Source organism: Nicotiana tomentosiformis, chromosome 7 (genome assembly GCF_000390325.3).
Source record: "Nicotiana tomentosiformis chromosome 7, ASM39032v3, whole genome shotgun sequence".
Taxonomy (NCBI): Eukaryota; Viridiplantae; Streptophyta; class Magnoliopsida; order Solanales; family Solanaceae; genus Nicotiana; species Nicotiana tomentosiformis.
In genome coordinates this window covers 124,491,245-124,516,349 of record NC_090818.1, presented here as the reverse complement: position 1 = coordinate 124,516,349, position 25,105 = coordinate 124,491,245, and the positions used below count along the sequence as shown (strand labels likewise).

At 39.1% G+C, this 25,105-nt stretch overlaps 1 protein-coding gene across 1 annotated transcript; it reads right to left on the bottom strand.

Annotated features, from left to right (window-relative positions):
* Nucleotides 1-2,534: 2,534 nt before the first annotated feature.
* On the bottom strand, nt 2,535-4,429 carry LOC138896312 (uncharacterized). Its single transcript, XM_070181111.1, has 3 exons — nt 4,306-4,429; nt 3,303-3,406; nt 2,535-2,981 (listed from the first exon to the last, which is right to left on the bottom strand). Exons 1-3 carry the CDS (start codon nt 4,427-4,429, stop codon nt 2,535-2,537), a joined length of 675 nt encoding a protein of 224 aa, XP_070037212.1.
* Between the last annotated feature and the right edge of the window lie 20,676 nt (nt 4,430-25,105).

The following is a 25,105-nucleotide window of genomic DNA, read 5'->3' as shown; positions in this document are numbered from 1 at the left end:
ATATGAACGCTCATTCAACCACGAGTCTAACCATACCAAAATGACTATATTCCGATAATAATTCGACCCTCAAATCCTCAAATCTATCCAAGAGGGTTTTCAAATTTTTCCAACTTAAATCACCAATTAATTGTTAAAAACAGTGATGGATTCGGGTAATCTAACCAAGATTGAGTTAAGAACACTTACCCCAATGTTTTCTCTGAAAATCTCCCGAAAATCGCCTCAATCCGAGCTCAAAATCGTTAAAAATAAAAAATGGGACGAAGTCCCATTTTCAGAACTTAAACTCTCTGCTTAGGCTTTTACTCTTCACGATCGCGAATATCCATACGTGATCGCGAAGCAAAAATTTTCACTGCCCAAATTAACTCTACGCGATCGCGGATATCCCCACGCGATCGCAAAGCATAGACTTCCCAGCTCTACGCGATCGCAACCCTCTTCACGCATAGAGCAATCGCGTGACCTCCACTTCTGCTCCGTTACTCTACGCGAACATGACCTTCTTCATGCGTTCACGAGTCACAAAATATCAAAGCTATGCGATCGCATCCCGCTTCATGCGATCGTGAAGCACAAAACTCAGCAACCCTCAATTAACCTTACGCAATAGCAAACAATGCCACACGATCGCGATGCACAGACTGGCCCAACCTACGCGATCACGGTTGACCTCACGCGATCGCGAAGAACAAAATCAACACTGCCTCAACTAAGCCTACGCGATCGCGTCCTAATCTTCGCGATTGCAAAGAAGATTTAAAATACCAGAAATCAACAGCTACCAGCAGTGCCAAAATGAAGGAAAATACTCTGAATACCATATGAAACACTCCAGAGCCCCTCGGGACCTCAACCAAAATATACCAACAAGTCCTAAAATATCATACGAACTTAGTCGAGTCTTCAACGCACATCCAACAATATTAAAACACGAATCACACATAGATTCAAGCCTAATGATCTTTGAAACTTTTAATTTCTATAAATGATGCCGGAACCTATCAAATCAAGTCCGATTCACCTCAAATTTTTCACGCAAGTCATAAATGACATAATGGAGCTATAAAAATTTTCGGAACTGGATTCCGACCCCGATATCAAAAAGTCAACTCTCCGGTCAAACTTTCAAACTTAAATTCCTATTTTAGCCATTTCAAGCCTAATTTAACTACGGACTTCCAAATAAAATTCCGAACATGCTTTAAAGTCCAAAATCTTCATACGGAGCTGTTGGAATCATCAAAATTCTATTCCGGGGTTGTTTTCTCAAAATGTTGACCGAAGTCAAGCATTTTAAGGCCAACTTTAGGAACCAAATGTTCCGATTTCAACCCGAACATTTACAAATCCCGAACCAACCATCCCCGCAAGTCATAAATTTATAAAAGTCAAAATGACCGGTTGGGTCATTACATTCTCTACCTCTTAAACAAATGTTCGTCCTCGAATGGGTTTAGAATTATACTTGGAGTGGTGAAAAGATGAGGATAGCAGCTGCACATATCATGTTCGGTCTCCCAAGTCGCCTCCTTGACCGGATGACCCTTCCACTGAACCTTCACGGAAGCAATGTTATTTGACCTCAGCTTTCGAACATGCCTATCTAAAATAGCCATTGGTTCCTCAACATAAGATAGATCCTTGTCCAACTGAACCGAACTGAAGTTTAACACATGAGACGGATCGCCGTGATATTTTCGAAGCATAGAAACATGGAATACCGGATGAACTGCAGAGAGACTAGGTGGTAGTGCAAGTCTATAAGCCACCTCTCCAACTCTCTCAAGAATCTCAAAAGGCCCAATATACCGAGGGCTCAACTTGCCCTTATTCCCGAACCTCATCACACTATTCATAGGCGAAACCCGGAGCAAGACCTGCTCACCGACCATGAATGCAACATCACGAACCTTCCGATCCGCATAACTCTTCTGTCTAGATTGGGTTGTACGAAGTCGATCTTGAATCAATTTATCCTTTTCCAAGGCATCCTGAACCAAGTCTGTACCCAATAGCCTAGACTTGCTAGGTTCGAACCAACCCACTGGAGACCTGCACCGCCTACCATACAAGGCCTCATACGGATCCATCTGAATGCTCGACTGATAACTTTTGTTGTAAGCAAATTCCGCAAGTGGTAAGAACTGATCCCAAGTACCCCCAAAATCTATCACACACGCACGAAGCATATCCTCTAGTATCTGAATAGTGCGTTCAGACTGCCCGTCCGTATGAGGATGAAATGTTATACTCAACTCTACCCGAGTACCCAACTCATGTTGTACTGCCGTCCAGAACCGTGATGTAAACTGCGTACCCCGGTCAGAGATGATAGATACCGGTACGTCGTGAAGTCTGATAATCGCGTGAATATAGATTCGAGCCAACTACTCGGAAGAGTAGGTAGTCATCACAAGAACGAAATGAGCTAACTTGGTCAGCCTATCCACAATCACCCAAACTGCATCAAACTTCCACTGAGTCCATGGAAGTCCAACAACGAAATCCATAGTGATCCGCTCCCATTTCTATTCTGGAATCTCTAACTTCTTAAGCAATCCATCTGGTCGCTGACACTCATATTTCACTTGTTGACAATTTAGATACCAAGCTACATACTTCACTATGTCTTTCTTCATCCGCCTCCACCAATAGTGTTGTCTCAAGTCCTGATATAACTTTGCAACACCCGGATGAATGGAGTACCGCGAACTGTGAGCCTCCTGGAGAATCAACTCACGCAAACCATCTACATTAGGCACACATAGCATGCCCTGCATCCGTAATATATCGTCATCTACAATAGTGACTTCCTTGGCATCACCGTGTTGAACTGTATCCTTAAGGACAAGCAAATGGGGGTCATCATACCGACGTTCTCCGATACGATCATAAAGAGAAGACTGAGAGACCACACAAGCCAAAACTCGGCTCGGATCGGAAATATCCAACTTGACAAACTGGTTGGCCAAGGCCTGAACATCCAAGGCTAAAGGCCTCTCTGCTATCGGTAAATATGCTAAGCTGCCCAAACTCTCCGCCTCACGACTCAAGGCATCGGCCACTACATTGGCCTTCTCGGGATGATAGAGAATGGTGATATCATAATTCTTAAGCAACTCCAACCATCTCCGCTGCCGCAAATTAAGATCCTTCTATTTAAACAGATGATGTAGACTCCGGTGATCAGTGTAGACCTCACAATGGACACCTTACAAATAATGCCGCCAAATCTTCAAGGCATGAGCAATAGCTCCTAACTCAAGGTTATCGACCGGATAATTCTTCTCATGTACCTTTAACTGTCTGGACGCATAGGCAATCACCCTACTATTTTGCTTCAACATTGCACCGATACCAATACGCGATGCGTCACAACACACAGTATAAGACCCTGAACCTGTAGGTAATACCAATATTGGGGATGTAGTCAAAGCTGTTTTAAGCTTTTGGAAGCTCTCCTCACATTTCTCGGTCCACCTGAACGGAACACCCTTCTGGGTCAATTTGGTCATAGATGCAGCAATAGATGAGAAACCATCTACAAATCGGCAATGATACTCTGCCAAACCAAGGAAACTCCGAATCTCCGTAGCTGAGGACGGTCTGGACCAACTATGCACTCGCACGAAATTATATGACCCAAAAATCCCACTAAATCAAGCCATAATTCACACTTTGAAAATTTTGCCTATAACTTCTTTTCTCTCAAAGTCTGAAGCACAGTCCTCAGGTGTTGTTCATGATTTTCTCGACTCCGGGAATACACGAGAATGTCGTCAATAAACATAATGACGAAAGAATCAAGATAGGGCTGAAATACACTATTCATTAAGTACATAAATGTTGTTGGGGTATTGGTTAGCCCGAATGATATTACAAGGAACTCATAATGACCATACCGAGTCCTAAAAGCAATCTTCAGGATGTCTGGCTCCCGAATCTTCAACTAATGATAGCTTGAACGCAAGTCAATTTTAGAGAATACCCTGGCACCCTGAAGCTGATCAAATAGTTTATCAATACGTGGAAATGGATACTTGTTCTTCATTGTAACCTTGTTCAGCTGGCGGTAATCAATTCACATCTGCATAGAACCATCCTTCTTATTTACAAATAAGATATGAGCACCCCAAGGCGATACACCGGGCTGAATGAAGCCCTTATCAAGCAATTCCTGTAACTGTTCTTTTAATTCTTTCAACTCTGCTGGGGCCATACGATACGGTGGAATAGAAATGGGTTGAGTGCCCGATAATAAATCAATGCCAAAGTCAATATCCTTGTCGGGTGGCGTACCCGGAAGATCCGCTGGAAATACATCAAGAAAATTCCTTAATACAGGAATTGACTCCACGGTAGGAGTATCAATACTAACATCTCTCACATAGGCCAGATACTCATCACAACCCTTCTCAGCCATTCGTTGAGCTTTAAGAAATGAAACAACCCTACTAGGAACATGATCCGAGGTACCTCTCCACTCTAGTCGCGGTAGACCTGGCATAGCCAATGTCACCGTCTTGGCGTAACAATCAAGAATAGCGTGATAGGGCGACAACTAGTCCATGCCCAAAATAATATCGAAATCCACCATACTGAGCAATAATAAATCATCTCTGGTCTCAAAAACACTGATAACAATTAAACACGACTGATACATACAGTCCACAATAATAGATTCACCCACGGGTGTAGATACATAAACATAAGAACGCAAGGAATCACGTGATACGCCCAAATACAGGAAAAAATAAGATGATATATAAGAATAAGTGGAGCGTGGATCAAATAAGACGGATGCATCTCTATGACAGACCAAAATAATACATGTGATAATAGAATCGGATGCAACAACCTCTGTCCTAGCAGGAAGGGTATAATATCTAGCCTGGTCTCCCCCTCTAGGGCGACCTCTGCATGTCCGACCTCCACCTCTAGTTGGTTGTGCAGGTGGAGTGGCAACTGGTGCAGTAATCATGGCCTGAGAAGCCTGAGGGTCCTGTGGAATAGGTGGGGCCTGAGAAATCTGTGGAGGTGCACCCCTCCTAAATCTGGGGCAATCTCTCATAATATGACGAGTGTCACCATACTCAAAACAAGCCCTCGGAGGACGTGGTTGCTGGGACTGGCTCGGGCCTGATCGACTAGACTGCCCATTGAAAGCACCTCGTACATGAGGTACAGTAGACACTGGCAATGCATAATATGGAACCTGAGGTCTGGGAGTAGCCGGAATACCACTGGAAGCTGGAAGTGCTGAATGAATAGGACGGCTCACATAACCTTTACCATGACGGGCTACAACTGGGGCACGAGAATTATTATATATGTACTAGAAGCCATGCGGTGTGATAAAGGTGGCTAAAACGCGGGATGCTATTTCGGAAAAAATATTTTCTTTAAAATAAATTGTGAAGGCTCCCGCGATGATATAAGAAAATGGGATATTGTGAATTTATTTATGATTTGGTACTACGAGACGGTACCTCGGGAGTGCCCTTGTTGATATTGATTTATGACCGCAATTGCCTTTGATTATTGTTGTGATTTTCTTAAAATTGAAAAGAATTATGTTTTGTTTCCATGAGGTATTAATTGCCATTATTTGGTATAATTAAATGGTAACATACTACTTGACTCATTTCCATTGTCATTTTATCTTATTATATTAATAAACATTTTACGATGCCATTATTTATTTTTCAATAGGGCCTGACCTGACCTCGTCACTACTCTACCGAGGTTAAGCTTGGCACTTTCTAAGTACCGATCTGGTGTACTCATAATACGCTTCTGCACATCGTTTTGTGCAGATCCAGGTACATCTTATTAGCCAAGATATCAGCGAGTTACCTGTGTACGGAGACTTCGAGGTATATCTGTCAGCATCTGCAGACTCCGGAGTCCCCTTCTATCATTATCATGTTGCTTCTTTATTTTCTTAAAACCTTAATATATAGAGACATTGAGGATAAATTCTTAGAAGCTTGTAGCTTATTTCTACAGGATTTTTGGAGTTGTAATTATTTGAATTGTAGTTTATTTTTTTCAGATATCTATTATTATTCTGCATTGATAGGCTTACCTAGTCTTAGAGACTAAGTGTCATCACGATCTCCTACAGAGGGAATTTGGGGTCATGACAAGATCGTTTTATATCTTTTGTCAGGGGTGTAATTGTCATATTATTACGGATTTTTTGTGAGATGGCTACCAAATCAATAATTTTTAAAAATAGGGTACAAGTTAAAAGGTGGCACAAATTTAGGGTACAACTGCAACTCCCCCCAAAAAACCCCATCAAAGGCCCATTTTCTCACCCTGCCCTTTGCGCTTCCATAGTCATCTACCAGTCTTTTCTATCCTTTTTTTATTTTATTTTTTTATTTTAAGTTTCCTACTCGGTATCTGGTATCCGCACTGAATCCCAATTATGTTCAAATTCGCGCCCCGTAGGGCATCATTCGAAGAGAATTACTCCCTATCAAGAATTTTTCCACACCTAGAGCTCGCACCCGAAACCTCGGTTTTAGGGGCAGAGCATCGTCATTCGTTGTGCCATATCCTTTCGTGGTTTTTCTATCCTCTTCTAACAAATTTATCAAAGGCCAAAACTCTATGTCTTTTTTATACTTCTTTCGTCCTAACTTATGAAGTATTAATTTATATTTATTTAAATTTTTTGATTTAAAATATACTTTAAATAATTATGTAATTATAGATAATATTTTTATTATTTTGTTATTGTAGAAAGCGTTCTTTAAATTCTAGAAGTTATGAAGCCTAGAAGAGCACCACCACAATTTAGTCCCCGACACATGAGAGATTAATTCAACTGCAAGGATTATTTTTTGATAATGGGTATACTCGAAAGAAAAGGTTTCACGATCCAAAAATCCCACCACAAGCGTCGTGATGGCACTTAGTCTCTAAGACTAGGTAAGCCGATTACAATTACATTTCAAGCCATTTTTTAAAATAGGTAATCAAAATCCAACAACGAAAATAATTATGAAAAACTCCCAAGATTGGTAATACTGAGTCACGAACTCTAACTGAATATATGAAATGATCTCAAGGATCGAATACTCAATACTGTTTGAATAACAATTAACAGTACAATAAAATAGAAAGACTTCAAGGAACTGCGACGACCAAGCAACTCTACCTTGAATCCTTGCGATCACACTTTAACTTTGTCCGAGTCTGATAGCTCCAATATCTGGCTCTGCACAAAAATGTGCAAAAGTGTAGTATGAGTACACCACGGTCGGTACCCAGTAAGTATCAAGACTTACCTCAGTGGAGTAGTGACGAGGTACATTTAAGACACTCACTAGTCTAATGAACTGTGCAATATAGTATACAAAATAATAGGAAACAAATAACAATAAGGGCAACACAATCAACCAGTAATATGCACATCAGGGCAACAAGAACACCATTAATATTGCTCAACAAATAACAAATACAAGTATACCCAATTAAATCAAGTCCTTCAAATATAAATCTTTCGTCTATATATGCTTTTCAAATAATACACTTCAGGAGATAATACTTTTTAATAAAAATATTTCGAATATACTTCCTTCAAATAAATATCTTTCAAATATAATTCTTTCAAGTAAATCTTTTTCAAATATAACTCCTTCAATAAACATCTTTCAAATATAATTCCTTCAAATATATATCTTTCGAATAAAAATTCTTTCAAATAAATCTCTTTCAAATATAATTTCCTCAAATAAATATCTTTCAAATATAATTCTTTCAAATAATACATTTTGAATAAAAATCCTTCCAAATAAATATTTTGAATATAATTCTTTCAATAAAAAGTCACCATGTGACACCCCATTTCATAATCATAAAAATACGGATCTCGGCCCTTTTTCATATTTTTCGTAAACACGAGTCTTAGTCCACTTTCATATTTCCACGACAATTTGTGCCCATAATTAAATCATCATATTTTTCCTGGCACCCCGTGCCCACGTTTCATATTCGTTGCAGCATGCAACCCGATCCCATATAATATTACCTGTCCGGCAATAGCCACAGGCTCACAATTTCAACATAAATCAGGCTATTATCAAGTTTACCGAAACAATAAGACAAGTTGCACAAAATATAAAAATAAATGCAAGGAATACCCCAACATCACATGAAAATTTCCAACATAATAACTCTATATCATCACATATAATCCCTGACAATAGACACCCTTATTTCTCATATAGCCACCCTTATCACTCCTATAATAGCCTCCCTTATCCCTCCGCCCTGATATAACCACCCAGCCGGTTGTTTTGAGTATTATAACCCCGTTCCCCCATTTATTGCTCAATGCATGCTTTAAAGTTATTTTATGACTTACCGGGTTAGTTGGTTCGGGTCCGAAAAAAATTCGGAGTGAAAGGAGACACTTAGCCTCATAATAGAAAACTTAAGTTAGAAAAGTTGACCGGATGTGGACTTATGTGTAAACGACCTCGGATTCGAATTCTGATAATTTCAATAGCTCTGTATGGTGATTTTGGACTTAGGTGTGTGTCCGAAAAATTATTTGGAGGTCCGTAGAGGAATTAGGTTTGAAATGTCGAAAGTTGAATTTTTGAGGAGTTTGCCCGGGGAGTTGACTTTTTGATATCGGGGTTAAAATCCGATTCTGAAAATTTTAATAGGTCTGTTGTGTCATTTATGTCTTTTGTGCAAAATTTGAGGTCAATCGAACGTGATTTGATAGGTTTCGGTGTTGTTTGTAGAAATTGAAAGTTTCAAAGTTCATTAGCCTTGAATTTGGGGTATAATTCATGGTTTTAATATTGTTTGAGGTGATTTGAGGGTTCGACTAGGTTCGTATGATATTTTAGGACTTGTTTGTATATTTGGTTAAAATCCTGAGGGGCTCGGGTGAGTTTCGAATGGTTAATGGATCAAAATTTAGATTTAAACAGCTGCTGGAATTTTCTGATATCTGAATATGATTTCCTTATACGCGATCGTGTAGGCTTAGTTGGTCAGTAGAGGTTTTGTGCTTCGCGATCGCGCGGGGATATCCGCGATTGCGTAAGGTTAATTGAGGGATGCTGAGTTTTGTTCTACGCAATCGCGTGAAGGGGGCTGCGATCATGTAGCTCTAGGAGTTTGTGACTCGCAAACGCATGATCAGGGTTGTGTTCGCGTAGAGTAAGTTGAGCGGAAATAGAAGTCATGCGTGAGTGCTTCGCGATCGTGTGGACGAGTCCGCAATCGCATAGGTGTGTGATGTTGTGCATCACGATCGCATGGGAAAGTCCGCGATCGCGTAAGGTTAAACCTGGGTTGTGGAAAACTGTTCTCCGCGATCGCGTGGAAATGTTCGTGATCGGGTAGAACAAATGTCTGGGCAGAGTGTAACGACCCAACCGGTCGTTTTAAAAATTTAAGTCTCGTACGACGGCATAAGGACCTGAGCAGCTTCGTATTATGTGTATTGACTGCGTGCATGGTTGAATTCAGTTACCGGATAATTCTGAGTGATTTGAGACACTTAGTCCCTAAAATGAAAGCTTAAGTCTTAGGATTTTGACTGTAGTCGAAACTATCTGAAGAAGACTCCAGGATAGAGTTCTGTCGGTTCCGTTAGCTCCGTTGGATGATTTTGGACTTAGGAGCGTGTCCAGACTATGAATCTGAGGTCTGTAGCTGATTTAAGCTTGAAATGGTGAAAGTCAAATTTTTGGAGATTTGGAACGGAGTGGAATTTTTTATATCGGGGTCAGAATGCGATTTTGAGAGTTGGAACTGCTTCGTTATGTTATTTGGGACTTGCCTGTAAAATTTGATGTCATTCCGGGTTGATTTGATAGGTTTCGGCATCGGTTGTAGGAATTTAAAGTTTCAAGTTCTTTAAGTTTGAATTGGAGGGTGATTCGTGATTTTAGCGTTAGTTGATGTGATTTGTGGGCTCGACTTAGTTCGTATGGTGTTTTAGGATTGGTTGGTATGTTTGGTTGAGTTTCTCGGTGCCTCGGATGAGTTTCGAGTGCATAATAGATCAAAAGTTGGATTTGAGTTGCTACTGAAATCTTCAGGCATCTGTCATTTTTGGACCTGCGGTGGAGAGACCGTAGGTGTGTGATCGCACGTGCGGAGAGGTAAGCGCAGAAGCAGAAAAAAATGGTGGAGTGTCAGGGGTCGCAGGTGCGAGGTGAATTCCGCATCTGCGATGCCCGCAGATGCGTTAGGGTCATCTCACGTGTGCAAGGTCCGCAGAAGCGGAAGGGATTTCCGCAGGCGCGCACGCGCAGGTGAGGCCCTTTCATCGCAGGTGCAAAGGTAGAGGGGGTAAGTGATTTACGCAGATGCACACATTTTTCCGCACAAGCGCACCCGCAGGTGCGAGCCCAGGCTCCGCAGGGGAGAAAATACCTGGGTAGTGGTTAAAACCGAAGGGCTTCGCGATTTTTGTCATTTTTGGACTTTGTAACTCAGTTTAGGGCGATTTTTGAGAGCATTTCGAGAGATTTCTTAAGGTAAGTCCCTTGTGCTTATTGTTGATCAATAATCATGCTTCCTGTGTATTTTTGCACCTAGTTAGTGTGTATTTAAGGTGGAAATTGGAAGTTGGAGGCTAGGGATTTGGGAGTTTGAATTATGAATTTGGAGGACCATTTTGTGTCAGATTTTAGTAAATTTGATATGATAGACTCGTGAGTGAATTGGCTTTCGGATTTTGTAACTTTTACCCAATTCCGAGACATGGGCCCGTGTCGACTCTTTAGGGCGAATTTCAGAATTTTTGTTAAAGTATTGATTTAATTAATTAGATGAGTCTATTATGATTGTAATTATGATATGTAATTGCTTTTGGCTAGATTTGGGCCATTCAGAGCCAGATATTCGTGGAAAGGGCATTCTTACTGATTGATTGAGCTTGACTCGAGGTAAGTATCTTGCCTAACCTTGTGTGGGGGATTTTCACCTTAGGATTTGAGTCTTCTATGTTGATTTAGTCCATGTACGCGAGGTGACACGTGCGTGCTCAGACTTATTTGTGAAAAGTTGACCTTTTAGGATTCTTAGGTCCTTATATTTATCGAGTATGAAGTTGTTCTTGATATGATTTAAGTTCCTATTTACTAGTCTCACCTCTACATGCTTTAATTGGAATTAATTATTTTCAGGATTTACTCTTATTGCCTATCTAACTCTTATTTGACTTAACTGAAGATTTTACCTCCTCTATTGCCATGCTATCTTTTCATAACTGCTTATCTTTAATTGAAATCATTATTTTTCCATCCTATAATTGTTTAGTATTAATTGGAGTTATGATTCTCTTTCGCTACTTATCCTTACTTGAATTGTTGAATATTTCTCGTAATTGCCCAACCTAAAAAAGAGTTTAGATAACCCATATCTTAGTTGGCTTGCCATTATTTGGAACTATTTGACTTGTCTTGGCTTCTTATTGTTGACTTGAATATTGTGAAATCGTTGTTATAATTTTTTGTTTTGTTTTCCCTTGTTAATTTGTTCTTCTTGTGCCTAGCATTCTTTACTATGGTTATTCCTTATGAACGAGTTCTATTGTTCTTGTGATTTAAAATCTTGAGTTGATTTGCTCGTCGTACTTTGTATTTCTGTCATTATTGCTTTTGTACTCGTTGTGGTGATGTACGAGGTTTCTGTCGTGTTATAGTTGTTATCTCTATTGTTGCGCTGCATATTTAAATTGAGACTACGAACGTATTCCGGGAGATCCCCGTGTCTTGCATATTTATATTGGGACTACGGACGTATTTCGGGAGATCCCCCAGCACTGCATATTTATTTTGGGACTACGGACGTATTCCGGGAGATTCCCCCCTCCCCCGTACTGCATAGTTAATTCCTCCCGTACTGCATAATTAATTCGGGACTACGGGACGGTATCCCAGTAGATTTCCCATGTGCTTATATTTGTGTTCAGAGCTGCTAATCTTCCATGCTTAGGTGTCACATGGTGACTTATACTCGAAGGATATTACTTGAAAAGTTTATATTTGAGAATTATTTATCTTGAAGGAACTATGTTTGAAGGATATTTATTTGAAAGGGTTATACTTGAAAAGTATTTATCTTGAAAGAACTATGTTTGAAGGCTAATTATTTGAAAATTTTATATTTGAAAGGTTTTTATCTTGAAAGAACTATGTTTGAAAGATAATTATTTGAAGAAAGTATATTTCAAAAATAATTTCTTATTGGAAAGGATTATATTCTAAAGACCTCAATTTAAAAACTTACAGGTGAAAGTTTACACTTGAAGGATTTGACTAAATTATCGGGGTTTGTTAGCTGAGACCTAATGTGAAAACTATTACAACTGTTAAGTTACTACTTGCCTTTACTGTATCGTGATTTTCGGATTTGGGTTGTGTTTCCGTTCATTCTTCTGTGTCTTATTCTGGTGTTCCGTTGATACTTGTTGTTTTTCCTTCCTTATTGCAGTTGCTATGTCGTTAGCCATATCGCGGGGTCCTTAGATAGATGTCATATCCTGTCATCCCTATACTTATGCTTGTTCAGTTTATTAGACCAGTGGGTGTCTTGACTAGTCCTCGTCACTACTTCACCGAGGTTAGTCTTGATACTTACTGGGCACCGCTGTGGTGTGCTCATGCTTACCTTCTGCACATTTTCTTTGTACAGATCCAGGTATTTGTTCGTTAGCTAGTTGTGTGGACTGTTGCTACAGAGACTCAAGGTAAACCTGTCTCTACATTCGCAGGCTTCGGAGTCACCTTCAAGTTTTCATTTTGCACTGTTTATTCTTATTTCTCGACAGTTGTATTTAGAAGTTTTCTAGCAAACACTCTGTAGAGCTTATGACTGTACTACCGGTTTTGGAAATTGTAAGAGATTTCTATTTAACTTGTTAGATATTATTTAAATAATGTTGTTTCAATTAATGTTAGGCTTACCTAGTCCCTAAGACTAGGTGCCATCACGATACCAAACGGAGGAAAAAATTAGGTCGTGACAAGTTGGTATCAGAGCTCTAGATTCATAGGTGCTACGAGTCATAAGCGAGTTTAGTAGAGTCTTGCGGATCGGTACGGAGACGTCTGTACTTATCTTTGAGAGACTACACAACTATTAGGACAATCTCACTTCTTTCATTCCTATCGTGCGAGCTTATTGATATCTGAGTTTGAACTTTTATCATTCCATTCTCTCATAGATGGTGAGGACACGAGCTACAGTTATAAACGACGCTGCTCCCGGAGCAAGTATCGCTAGAGGCAGAGGCAGAGGCCGACGAGAGCCAGAGCACCTACTAGAGCAGCAGTTGAGGAGCCGCCAGTAGTTCCAGTTGGGGCGCAGGTACCGGAGGCGCCTGCTGTTACCCCCGGACTTCAGGAGACCTTAGCATAATTCTTGAACATGTTTGGTATATTGGATCATGCGGGGTTGATTCCGGTTGCACCAGCTATTTCACATACCAAGGGAGGAACTCAGACTCCCGCTGCCCACGCCCAGAGCAGCGAGTTCATGTTGTCAGGTTCCAGGTGTCATGGCGACACAGCCTGTGGTTCTAGTTCGGCCCGTGGTCAGGGCAGCAACATCTGAGGAAGAGCAGCTTAAACTTGCAAGGTTCAAGAAATATGACCCTCCTACATTCAGTGGTTTGGCTTCAGAGAGTGCACAAGGTTTTCTGGAGGAATGTCACCGCATTCTCCGTACTATGGGTATTATGGAGACGAGCAGGGTTGCTTTTACTATGTTCCAACTCAGGGGAGCGGCTTATCAGTGGTGGCGGGTATATGAGATGGGTAGCCCAGCCAAGTTAGCTTCACTTACATGGGTTCAGTTTTCAGAGATGTTCCTGAGAGAGTTTGTACCTCAGTCCCTTCGAGATGCATGACGCGCGGAGTTTGAGCAGCTGCACCAGGACACTATGTCAGTGTTAGAGTATGCCGTGAGATTTAGTGATTTGGCCAGGCATGCACCTGTTTTGGTTGCCACAGTTAGAGAGCATGTCAGTAGATTCATTGAGGGACTCAGGCATGATATTCGGTTCAGCATGGCTCGGGAGTTAGAGTCAGATGTTTCGTTTCAGCAGGTGGTAGCGATCGCTCCCCGTGTAGAGGGCAGGTAAGATCAGGAGAGAGAGGACAGGGAGGTGAGGAGGCCTCGTAAACTTGAGAGATCTATCGGTCTTTATTTTAGAGGTAGGGTACGACATGGTAGAGGTTTTGTGGGTCAGCCAGTTCAGTTTGCACTTCAGGCTTCGCACAGTGTTTCAGGTACTCAGGGGTCTGAGAGTACCCGTGCCGCACAGCTCCCACAACCACGTCAGCAGAGAGGTTGCTTCGAATGTGGAGATACCAGCCACATGGTGAGAGATTGTCCTAGACTCCGGACAAGTGTGTCACAGCGGAGTATTCGGGCGAGTAGAGGGCACCCAAGAGAGGAAGGCCCGGGTCGTTGATGTGTTTCATATAGTAGGCTTAAGGCCACTGCACCAGATGATGTTATACATGTATGCTTTTGATTTGTTACAAAAGGGCACCATTCGTATTTTGATTCGGTCCTGTTTATCGGGGCGAGTTCCCCTATTTGTTGTCCCACCTATGGGTGAGTTCATGACTTAGTATTATGTTTAGGTGTTTACCCCTGTTGGGAGACTCTATGAGTGGTAGCCCGTTTCCATCATTTATTTCTATTCATTATTGAAAGTTACGACACTAGAAGTGAATTCATGTTGTCCATTATGGCAGGTTTGATGTGATTCCTGAGTAAATTGGTTACGATTTGTGAGTTGATACTCTACCGGGGTGAGGGTTTAGTAAGTGTTGTGATTTTATTGGTAGAATTGAATTAGTGGAAGATTTCCATTGGTATGATGTGTATTCGACTTGTGATTCAGAGTTGAGGGTGAGACCCTCGCAATTCTATGTGAGTTGATATGTTTGAGTCGGGCTGCGTGCCGCAGTGGAAGGTGATACCAGAATGAGATCCTTATGATTTGTTCATGTACTTTGATTTTTCCTTTTGAATTGATTCGTAGTATGGTATTGTTAGAGAGTTGTGCATGTCGTGCTTGTTTGATATTTCTCTTATGTGTTTCTCTTTACGTATTCAGTCCTTTTCGTTATGTGCTTCTTGAGTTTTAGCTTGTGGGGCATGTGCCCGGTGGTGTTAGTTGTGACTTGTTGATTCAGGTGTATAGTTAAGAGGTCTTCATGTTTCTTGTATCGTTGTCAGTATTGTGGAGGTTTGAACAGGGTTCTAATGGATATGAGACTAATTGTCGGTGCTGGCCTTGTTTACAAGCAGCTATCGTGATCGGAAACGTTATTATGGGCCTATGTGTGGTGTCTTGTTATGTGGACATACCTTGTGGGTGTAGGCATGAGTTGTTACAACCGGTTAAGACCGATACCGGTTATGGGTTTAGAATCGTTTCTTTTGAAGATAAATAGAAGATGAGAATTTTGACTCTAAGGCTTATCAGTGTTGATAGAAAGGATAAAGTACAGCTGGGATGGTGTCGTTAGGCTTATGTGTATTGGGTTAACGTGGGGTCCCCCGCGGGTGTATGTTGGATATGTACTTTCAGTGATTTGAAAACATTGAGGCGATTCTTAGCACGTTCGAGGACGAATGTTTGTTTAAAAGGGGAAGGATGTAACGACCCGGTCGGTCATTTTGAGAATTTAAGTCATGTACGACGGCATAAGGACCTGAGCAGCTTCATATTATGTGTATTGACTGCGTGCGTGATTGAATTCAGTTACCGGATGATTCGGAGTGATTTGAGACATTTAGTCCCTAAAACGGAAGCTTAAGTCTTAGGATTTTGACCGTAGTTGAAACTATTTGAAGATGACTCCGGAATGGAGTTTTTCGGTTCCGTTAGCTCCATTGGGTGATTTTGGACTTAGGAGCGTGTCCAGACTGTGAATCTGAGGTCTGTAGCTGATTTAGGCCTGAAATGGCGAAAGTCGAATTTTTGGAGATTTGGACCGGAAGTGGACTTTTTGATATCGGGGTCGGAATGCAATTCCGAGAGTTGGAACAACTCCGTTATGTTATTTGGGACTTGCCTGCAAAATTTGATGTCATTCCGGGTTGATTTGATAGGTTTCTGCATCAGTTGTAGGAATTTGAAGTTTTAAATTCTTTAAGTTTGAATTGGAGGGTGATTCGTGATTTTAGCATTAGCTGATGTGATTTTTGGGGTTTACTTAGTTCGTATGGTGTTTTAGGATTGGTTGGTATGCTTGGTTGAGGTCCCCGGGGCCTCAGGTGAGTTTCGAGTGCTTAACGGATCAAAAGTTGAATTTGAGTTGCTGCTGAAATCTTCATGCATCTGTCATTTTCGCACCTGCGGTGGAGAGACCGCAGGTGCGTGATCGTGCGTGCGGAGAAGCAAGAGCAAAAGCGGAAAAAATACAAGAGTGCCAGGGGTCGCATGTGCGTGGTGAATTTCGCATCTGCGATCCCCGCAGATACGTTAGGGTCATCGCAGGTGCGCAAAGTCTGCATAAGCAGAAGGGATTTCCGCAGGTGTGACCCTTTCATCACATGTGCGAAGGCAGAGGGGGTAAGTGATTTGCGCAGATGCGCACATTTTTCCGCACAAGTGCACCCACAGGTGCAAACCTAGGCTCCGCAGGTGCGGAAATACCTGGGCAGTGGTGAAAACCGAAGGGCATCGCGATTTTTGTCATTTTTGGACTTTGCAACTCGGTTTAGGGCGATTTTTGAGAGCATTTTCGAGAGATTTCTTGAGATAAGTCTTTTTTGCTTATTGTTGATCAATAATCATGCTTCCCCATGTATTTTCGCACCTAGTTAATGTGTATTTAAGGTGGAAATTGGAAGTTGGAGGCTAGGAATTTGGGAGTTTGTATTGTGAATTTGGCGGACCATTTGGTGTCGGATTTTAGTAAATTTGATATGGTTAGACTCGTGAATGAATAGGCTTTCCGATTTTGTGACTTTTACCCGATTCCGAGACGTGGGCCTGTGTCGGCTTTTTAGGGCGAATTTCAAAATTTTTGTTAAAATATTGATTTAATTAATTAGATGAGTCTATTATGATTGTAATTATGATATGTAATTGCTTTTGGCTAGATTTGGGCCATTCAGAGCCGGATATTCGTGTAAAGGGCATTCTTACTGATTGATTGAGCTTGACTCGAGATAAGTATCTTACCTACCCTTGTGTGAGGGATTTTCACCTTAGGATTTGAGTCTTCTATGTTGATTGTAGTCCATGTACGCGAGGTGACGAGTGCGTGCTCAGACTTATTAGTGAAAAGTTGGCCTTTTAGGATTCTTAGGTCATTATATTTACCGAGTATGAAGTTGTTCTTATTATGATTTAAGTTCCTATTTACTAGTCTCACCTCTACATGCTTTAATTAGAATTAATTGTTTTCAGGATTTACTCTTATTGCCTATTTGACACTTATTTGACTTAACTGAAGATTTTTCCTCCTCTATTATCATGCTATCTTTTCATAACTGCTTATCTTTAATTGAAATCATTATTTTCTCATCCTATAATTGTTTAGTTTTAATTGGAGTTATGATTATCTGCCGCTGCTTATCCTTACTTGAATTGTTGAATATTCCTCGTAATTGCTCAACCTGAAAAGGAGTTTAAATAACCTATATCTTAGTTGGCTTGCCATTATTTGGAACTATTTGATTCGTGTTGGCTTCTTATTGTTGACTTGAATATTGTGGAATCGTTGCTACATTTTTTGTTTTGTTTTCCCTTGTTAAGCTGTTCTTATTGTGCCTAGCATTCTTTACTGTGGTTATTCCTTGTGAATGAGTTCTACCATTTTTGTGAGTTAAAATCTTGAGTTGATTTGCTCGTCGTACTTTGCATTTCTGTCATTATTGCTTTTGTACTCGTTGTGGTGATGTAAGAGGTTTCTGTCGTGTTATAGTTTTTATCTCTGTTGTTGCGCTGCATATTTAAATTGAGACTACGGACATATTTCGGGAGATCTCCCAGCACTGCATATTTATTTTGGGACTACGGACGTATTTCGGGAGATCTCCCAGCACTGCATATTTATTTTGGGACTACGGACGTATTCCGGGAGATCCCCCAGCACTGCATATTTAAATTGGGACTGCTAATGTATTCCGCGAGATCCCCCTATCTTGCATATTTATATTGGGACTACGGACGTATTCCGGGAGATCCCCCAGCACTGCATATTTATTTTGGGACTACGGACGTATTCCGGGAGATTCCCCCCTCCCCCGTACTGCATAGTTAATTCGGGACTACGGGACGATATCCCAGTAGATTTCCCCTGTGCTTATATCTGTGTTCGGAGCTGCTAATCTTCCATGCTTAGGTGTCACAGGGTGACTTATACTCGAAGGATATTACTTGAAAAGTTTATATTTGAGAAGTATTTATCTTGAAGGAACTATGTTTGAAGGATATTTATTTGAAAGTGTTATACTTGAAAAGTAGTTATCTTGAAAGAACTATGTTTGGAGGCTAATTATTTGAAAAGTTTATATTTGAAAAGTTTTTATCTTGAAAGAACTATGTTTGAAAGATAATTATTTGAAGAAAGTATATTTCAAAAATAATTTCTTATTGGAAAGGATTATATTCTAAAGACCTCAATTTAAAAACTTACGGGTGAAAGTTTAAACTTGAAGGATTTGACTAAATTATTGGGGTTTGTTGGCTGAGACCTGATGTGAAAACTATTGCAGCTGCTAAGTTACTACTTGCCTTTACTGTATCGTGATTTTCGCATTTGGGTTGTGTTTCCGTTCATTCTTCTGTGTCTTATTCTGGTATTCCGTTGATACTTGTTGTTTTTCCTTCCTTATTGCAGTTGCTATGTCATTAGCCATATCGCGGGGTCCTTAGATAGATGTCATGTCCTGTCATCCCTATACTTATGCTTGTTCAGTTTATTAGACCAGTGGGTGTCTTGACTAGTCTTCGTCACTACTTCACCGAGCTTAGTCTTGATACTTACTGGGCACCGTTGTGGTGTGCTCATGCTACTCTTCTGCACATTTTCTTTGTGCAGATCCAGGTATTTGTTTGTTAGCTAGTTGTGTGGACTATTGCTGCGGAGACTCAAGGTAAACCTGTCGTTGCGTTCGCAGGCTTCGGAGTCACCTTCAAGTATTCGTTTTGCACTATTTATTCTTATTTCTGGAAAGTTGTATTTAGAAGTTTTCTAGCAAACACTATGTAGAGCTTATGACTTGTACTATCGGTTTTGGGAATTATAAGAGATTTCTATTTAACTTGTTAGATGTTATTTAAATAATGTTGTTTCAATTAATGTTAGGCTTACCTAGTCCCTAAGACTAGGTAGGGACTAGGTACCATCACGATACCAAACGGATGGGAAAATTGGGTCGTGACACAAAGAGTTTAAGTTCTGAAAATGGGACTTTGTCCCATTTTCCATTTTTGATGGATTGGAGTTCGGGAAGAGGTGATTTTTGTGAGATTTTCAGAGGAAACAACGGGGTAAGTGTTCTTAACTCAATATTGGTTAAATTACCCGAATCTATGATTGTTTTTATCATTTAATGGGTGAATTAAGTTGGAAAATTGTGAAAAACTCTCTTGGTTTAATTTGGAGATTTGAAGGTTGAGTTGATGTCGGATTTGAGTGAAATTTATATGGTTGGACTCGTGGTTGAATGGACGTTCATATTTTGTAACTTTTGTCGAGTTTCGAGATATGGGCCCCACAAGTGATTTTTGAGCTAATTTTCGGATTTTTATGGAAAATCATCATTTTCTTATGGGATTAATTCCAATAAATTTTATTGACTAAAATGAATTATTTGTGACTAGATTCGAGGCATTCGGAGGCCGATTTGCGAGGCAACGGCATAATGGAATAAGAATTTCATGGTTTGAGGTAAGTAACAGTTTTAAATTTGGTCCTGGGGGTATGAAATCCTGGATTATGTGTTATGTGAATGGTTTTGAGGTGACACACATGCTAGGTGACGGGCGTGTGAGCGCGCACCGTAGGAATTGTGACTTATCTGTTGATATACGTATATTCTCTACGTGATAGGGAAAAGTTGAGCTGAGACTCGTATTAAAAATCATGTTTAGACATATGTTGTTATTATTGATACCCACTGGGGTCATTTTTGTGGTTGAATAATACGTTCAAATTGTAATTTTTTGCTCAGTCATGTTTATTCATTTTATATCATACCGCAGTTTCTCTTATTTATTATTGATGCATCATATCACTATTTTTGGGCTGCTTATAATGATTTTTGAGAGCCCGGGAGACTGGAGAGGTTGATGACTGAGTGAGGCCGATGGCCTAATTGTGAGAATATTTATGGATCGGACTACACATCGCAGCATGTTTATTGATTTATGCCATGATTGGCTTGATATAGCGCTTGGGCTGAAGAAGCCCCTCCGAAGTCTGTACACATCCCCAGTGAGCGCAAGTACCTACTGAGTGCGAGTGTCGAGTGCCGAGTGATGAGTGACTGTGAGGTTGGAGTGAATGGGATGGCTGAGTGACTGTTACTCTGAGAGGATGCATTGATTTCATTATTTGCTGCATTCTAGCTGTCATATATCACTATTTTGGAAATTTCGAAAAAACATTAATTTCTGTTTCGGTCAAACTTGATATGAAATTTTAGTGAAATCTTAAATGTTGAATTTGAGAGCATGCCTACTCTTTTATATTGGAAAGTGTTGTATTTGGATTTAGCTGAGAAGCTCGTCACTACTTTCAGTTCTTTATTTATTATTGTTACTTACTGAGTTGGTTGTACTCATACTATACCCTGCACTTCGTGTGCAGATCCAAGTGATCCCGGATAGAATGGGCATTAATTCTTTCGCACAGTCAATTTTTCGGAGATTCAGAGGTAGCTGCCATATTTCGCAGACCTTGTCTCTCCTTCCCTATCATTTTTTTAATTGTATTTGGTCTCAGATTATTATTATAGACCAGATTTTCCCCAGACTTGCAGTGTATAAATGCTCATGTACTCAGTGACACCAGGTTTTGGGAGTGTTGTATAGGAATTTGCTAGATTTTTGATATTGTATTAAACATTATGTTTTCAAACTTAGAGGAAATCGTGGGTTATTGATGTTGTCGGCTTGCCTAGTACTGAGATAGGCGCCATCACGACATGTTAGGATTTTGGGTCGTGACACCTGATAATATCAATAGCCACCCTTATCGCCCCTATTGCTACCTTTATCTCTCCTATAGCCACCTTTATCGCTCCGCCCAACTAATATTCCAACACACATAACAACAGTGAAATGCCTCCCTTATGCCCACATAATATCAACAGTGAAATGCCACCCTTATATCCTCAAAATAATAACTCAATTAACACAATAATTTACACGGAATATTATCACGACAACGTAACAAAATCAATTCATATCACAATTTGCCCAATGGCCACAACCAATTCCAAGTATATAACCAAATCAATTAATTTCACAATAAATAGTCCTAGGCTCCACACAATGTATATAAAACCTCCAAAACAATCAACAGAGATAGAAAATAATTAGCATAGGACAACGCCTTCATTTATCCAATTTTTGGTAATTATATTAACACTTCTTCTTAAGCTTGTTTAATTAATTATTTGCAGATGGAAAATCCATAATGAAATTAAATTTCAGGAAATATCAAATCATCAAATTCACGAAATCCACATAATATACAAGTAATAATCACATCAAATTGTCATACAAAAACAAGTTCAATAAATGTGATTTGAGGCATGGCAAATAGATGATTAAATAAATGCGAACAATTATCTAGTTTACTACACAATATGCACAAGACTTTAACTCAATAAATTTTTGCACATATAAGACTGAGTATGTATTCTTCACCTCGCGTACACGGCTTTTCACATTTCACAAATGGCACATAAGACTCGATGCCTAAGGGGTAATTCCCTCACTCAAGGTTAGGCAAGATACTTACCTTTTTGAAGTTATGCCAATATTCCAAAATCGCCTTCTTGCTTGAATTGACCTATGGACCGCTCAAATATATCCAAATTAATTGTATAACTTCATTAAAATTCATCGGAAATAATTCCGAATAATAATACGTCAACTTAAAAATTTATTCCAAAAAGTCAATTAAAGTCAACGCGGGGCTCGCCTCTCGGAACCCGACATAATTTTCATGAAATTCGAACACCCATTCCGATACGAGTTCAACCATACCAAATTTATCGAATTCCAATAACAAATCATCCTCTAAATCTTGAAATTTCGTTTTTGGAAGATTTTGCAAAAATCTTGATTTCTTCCGTTAAAATCCGAATTAAACAATGAATATAACCATAGATTCATGAAATATAATCACTTTAGGATATAGAACACTCACCCCAACCAAACTCGTGTAAAATCCCTCCAGAATCGCCCAAATTCGAGCTCCAAAAATCCAAAACGAAAATGGCGAAATGACCATTTTGGTCCTTATGATTCTGTCCAGGCTCCGCACCTGCGAAAAATATAGCCGCACCCGCAGCTCCTCATATGAGAAACAAAGAGCGCATAAGCGAAACTTGTCGCAGATGCGATCGCTGGACCGCATAAGCGGCCTTCGCACTTGCGTGGCTGCCTCCGCAGAAGCGACGCCACAGGACTTGCACCAACATCGCAGAAGCGACCAACAACCTCGCAGAAGCGGCTCCGCATCTGCGATCAAATCTCCGCAGATGCGGATACACCAGAACACTGCCCAACACCATCTTTAGCCAAATTGTTCCAATTGATCTGAAGCTCCTCTGAAGCTCACCCGAGCCCTTCGGGACCTCAACCAAATATACCAACACATCCTAAAACACAATACGAACTTAGTCGAGGCTTTAAACCAAGTCAAACAACGCCGAAATTACGAATCGCGCATCGAATCAAATTATGAGTTTTCAAATCTTCCAACTTCTATATTTTACACCGAAACCTATCAAATCACTCCGGAATGACTTTAAATTTTGCTCACAAGTCAAAAATGACGTAATGGAGCTATTCCAATTTCCGGAATCGAAATCTGACCTCATTATCAAAAATTCAACCTTCGGTCGGACTTTTCAAAAATCTTCTATTTTTCAACTTTCGCCAAAATGTGTCGAATTGTCCTATGGACTTCCAAATCCAAATCTGAACATACGCCTAAGTTTGAAATCATCATACAAAGCTATTGACATCATCAAAATTCCATTTCGGGGTCGTTTGCTCAAAAGTCAACTCTCCGGTCAACTCTTTCCAATTAAGCTTCTAAATAAGAATTGTTCTTTTAATTTAATTCTGAATCTTCTGAAAATCAAACTCGACTACACCCGCGGGTCATAATACATATTGCGAAACTTCTCGAGATCTTAAGTCACCGAACGGAATGTTAATTCTTAAAACGACAAGTCGTGTCGTTACAAAAGGTATGAAATTCGACCTCCCCTTATCTATCTATATCTATCTATCTACCTATATCTTCTATATTATTATAAAAGCATGAATACAATATCGATTTATAAAAATAATCTTATAATATTAAGCATAATAACTCATAATAAAAAGATATAACCGGAATTCTAGACCTTATAATCCTATTAGTTTTAGGACATAATACTACACGTTAGGAATCCTACATGATTACCTTTATGAATCCTATTAGTATAATACTATAATTACTTTCGGGCATAGACATATAATACTACATGTTAGCATGTATACCTAATACATTTAGGAACACGTTATATTTCCTTTTAATATAATTACTTTTGGGCTAGAGACATATTTTTAGTCATGTAATCCTATTTTTTTTTAGGATATACTTCTTACAAAATTCTTATTACTAATTTAATTTGAAAACGTATTATAATGTCCTATTACTAATTTAATTTGAGAATGTATTATATTGTCAAACCATTTAGAAAAAGGAGAGCATATATCTATCTGTACTATATTAAAAGTACGAAGGCCCATAGTGAAATATCGTTCGCCTTTTTTACCCTTTTAAAATAGAGTTCTTATTAGACAAAATAGTCATTTAGTTATTTTTCTAATATTTAAGACTGTGAATTCAACAAAGAAATTTACTTATTAAATATTTCCTTGTTTGAACCATATAGAAAATCCTAATATGTAGGGTTTCTAAATCAATTAAAATCTAACATTATATAAATTATTTCCTTATTTGAACATGTAAAATAACAAGACTCTTCCAAAATATATTTCGTGTGTTTTGTTTCAAAACAAACTTAATGGTAATGAGTTTGGTTTTGGTGTTTCTTTGTCAATTTGGTTTTGTTTTTTACCTAATTTGATTTTATCCCTTTTTCCAATTAATTTCTCACATTTTAAATCTTTTTTTCAAAACAATTAATTGTTATTGGAGTTTATATTCTTCATTAATAACCCCCTCCTTTTTCCTTTTCCCGTTTCATCCCTTTCTTTTAATTAAAAGTTTATATTCTTTTCTATTTTATTCATGTGGTCAATAAATCAAAAGCTAATAATTTCTTTGTGCCTTCCCATTATTCAAAAGCTAGTTGTAAATAAATACGTTTATATATGGTAAAACTTAATAAAATATGCACACTTAATAAGTAACAATATTTTAATTAGAAATCATATTGAACTAACTTTATTTTATTATCATCGTTGCATATGGATCCAATTCGATATCAAGTATGATAATCACAATATCACAATACATTCTAACTTCAAATGTCTAGCTATAACATAACATTAATTTTATATTAAAATTTCAAGAATATGCATGCATTTAATTTATTATTTTCTTAGATGTAGTCGGTTTAAGTGCCGATATATATTTAGTTTGATTTTCTTTTACACATTTTTATTAATATTTACAAAACATAAACATTGCATAATTCTATAAGACACGATTTCTTCCCTCACCGAGTTAGCTAAATAGGATAAATAATTTAATATTTATCATTTTCATAAATTTATGATTTTTAAAACTTTGGGCACATTGATACAAGGAACACGTGTATCACGCCTACACTAAAACTAATTATTATAAAAGTACAAATACAATATTAATAGACTAAAATA

Bases quoted from the DNA above. Each gene is read 5' to 3' on its own strand.
- LOC138896312 (XM_070181111.1), bottom strand. From the start codon at position 4,429: ATGGCTGAGAAGGGTTGTGATGAGTATCTGGCCTATGTGAGAGATGTT. The intron at 3,407-4,305 runs GTACGCCACCCG...TATTACCTACAG, and splicing joins ATTTCCAGCGGATCTTCCGG to GTTCAGGGTCTTATACTGTG. The intron at 2,982-3,302 runs GTACATGAGAAG...TTGGATGTTCAG, and splicing joins ATGCGTCCAGACAGTTAAAG to GCCTTGGCCAACCAGTTTGT.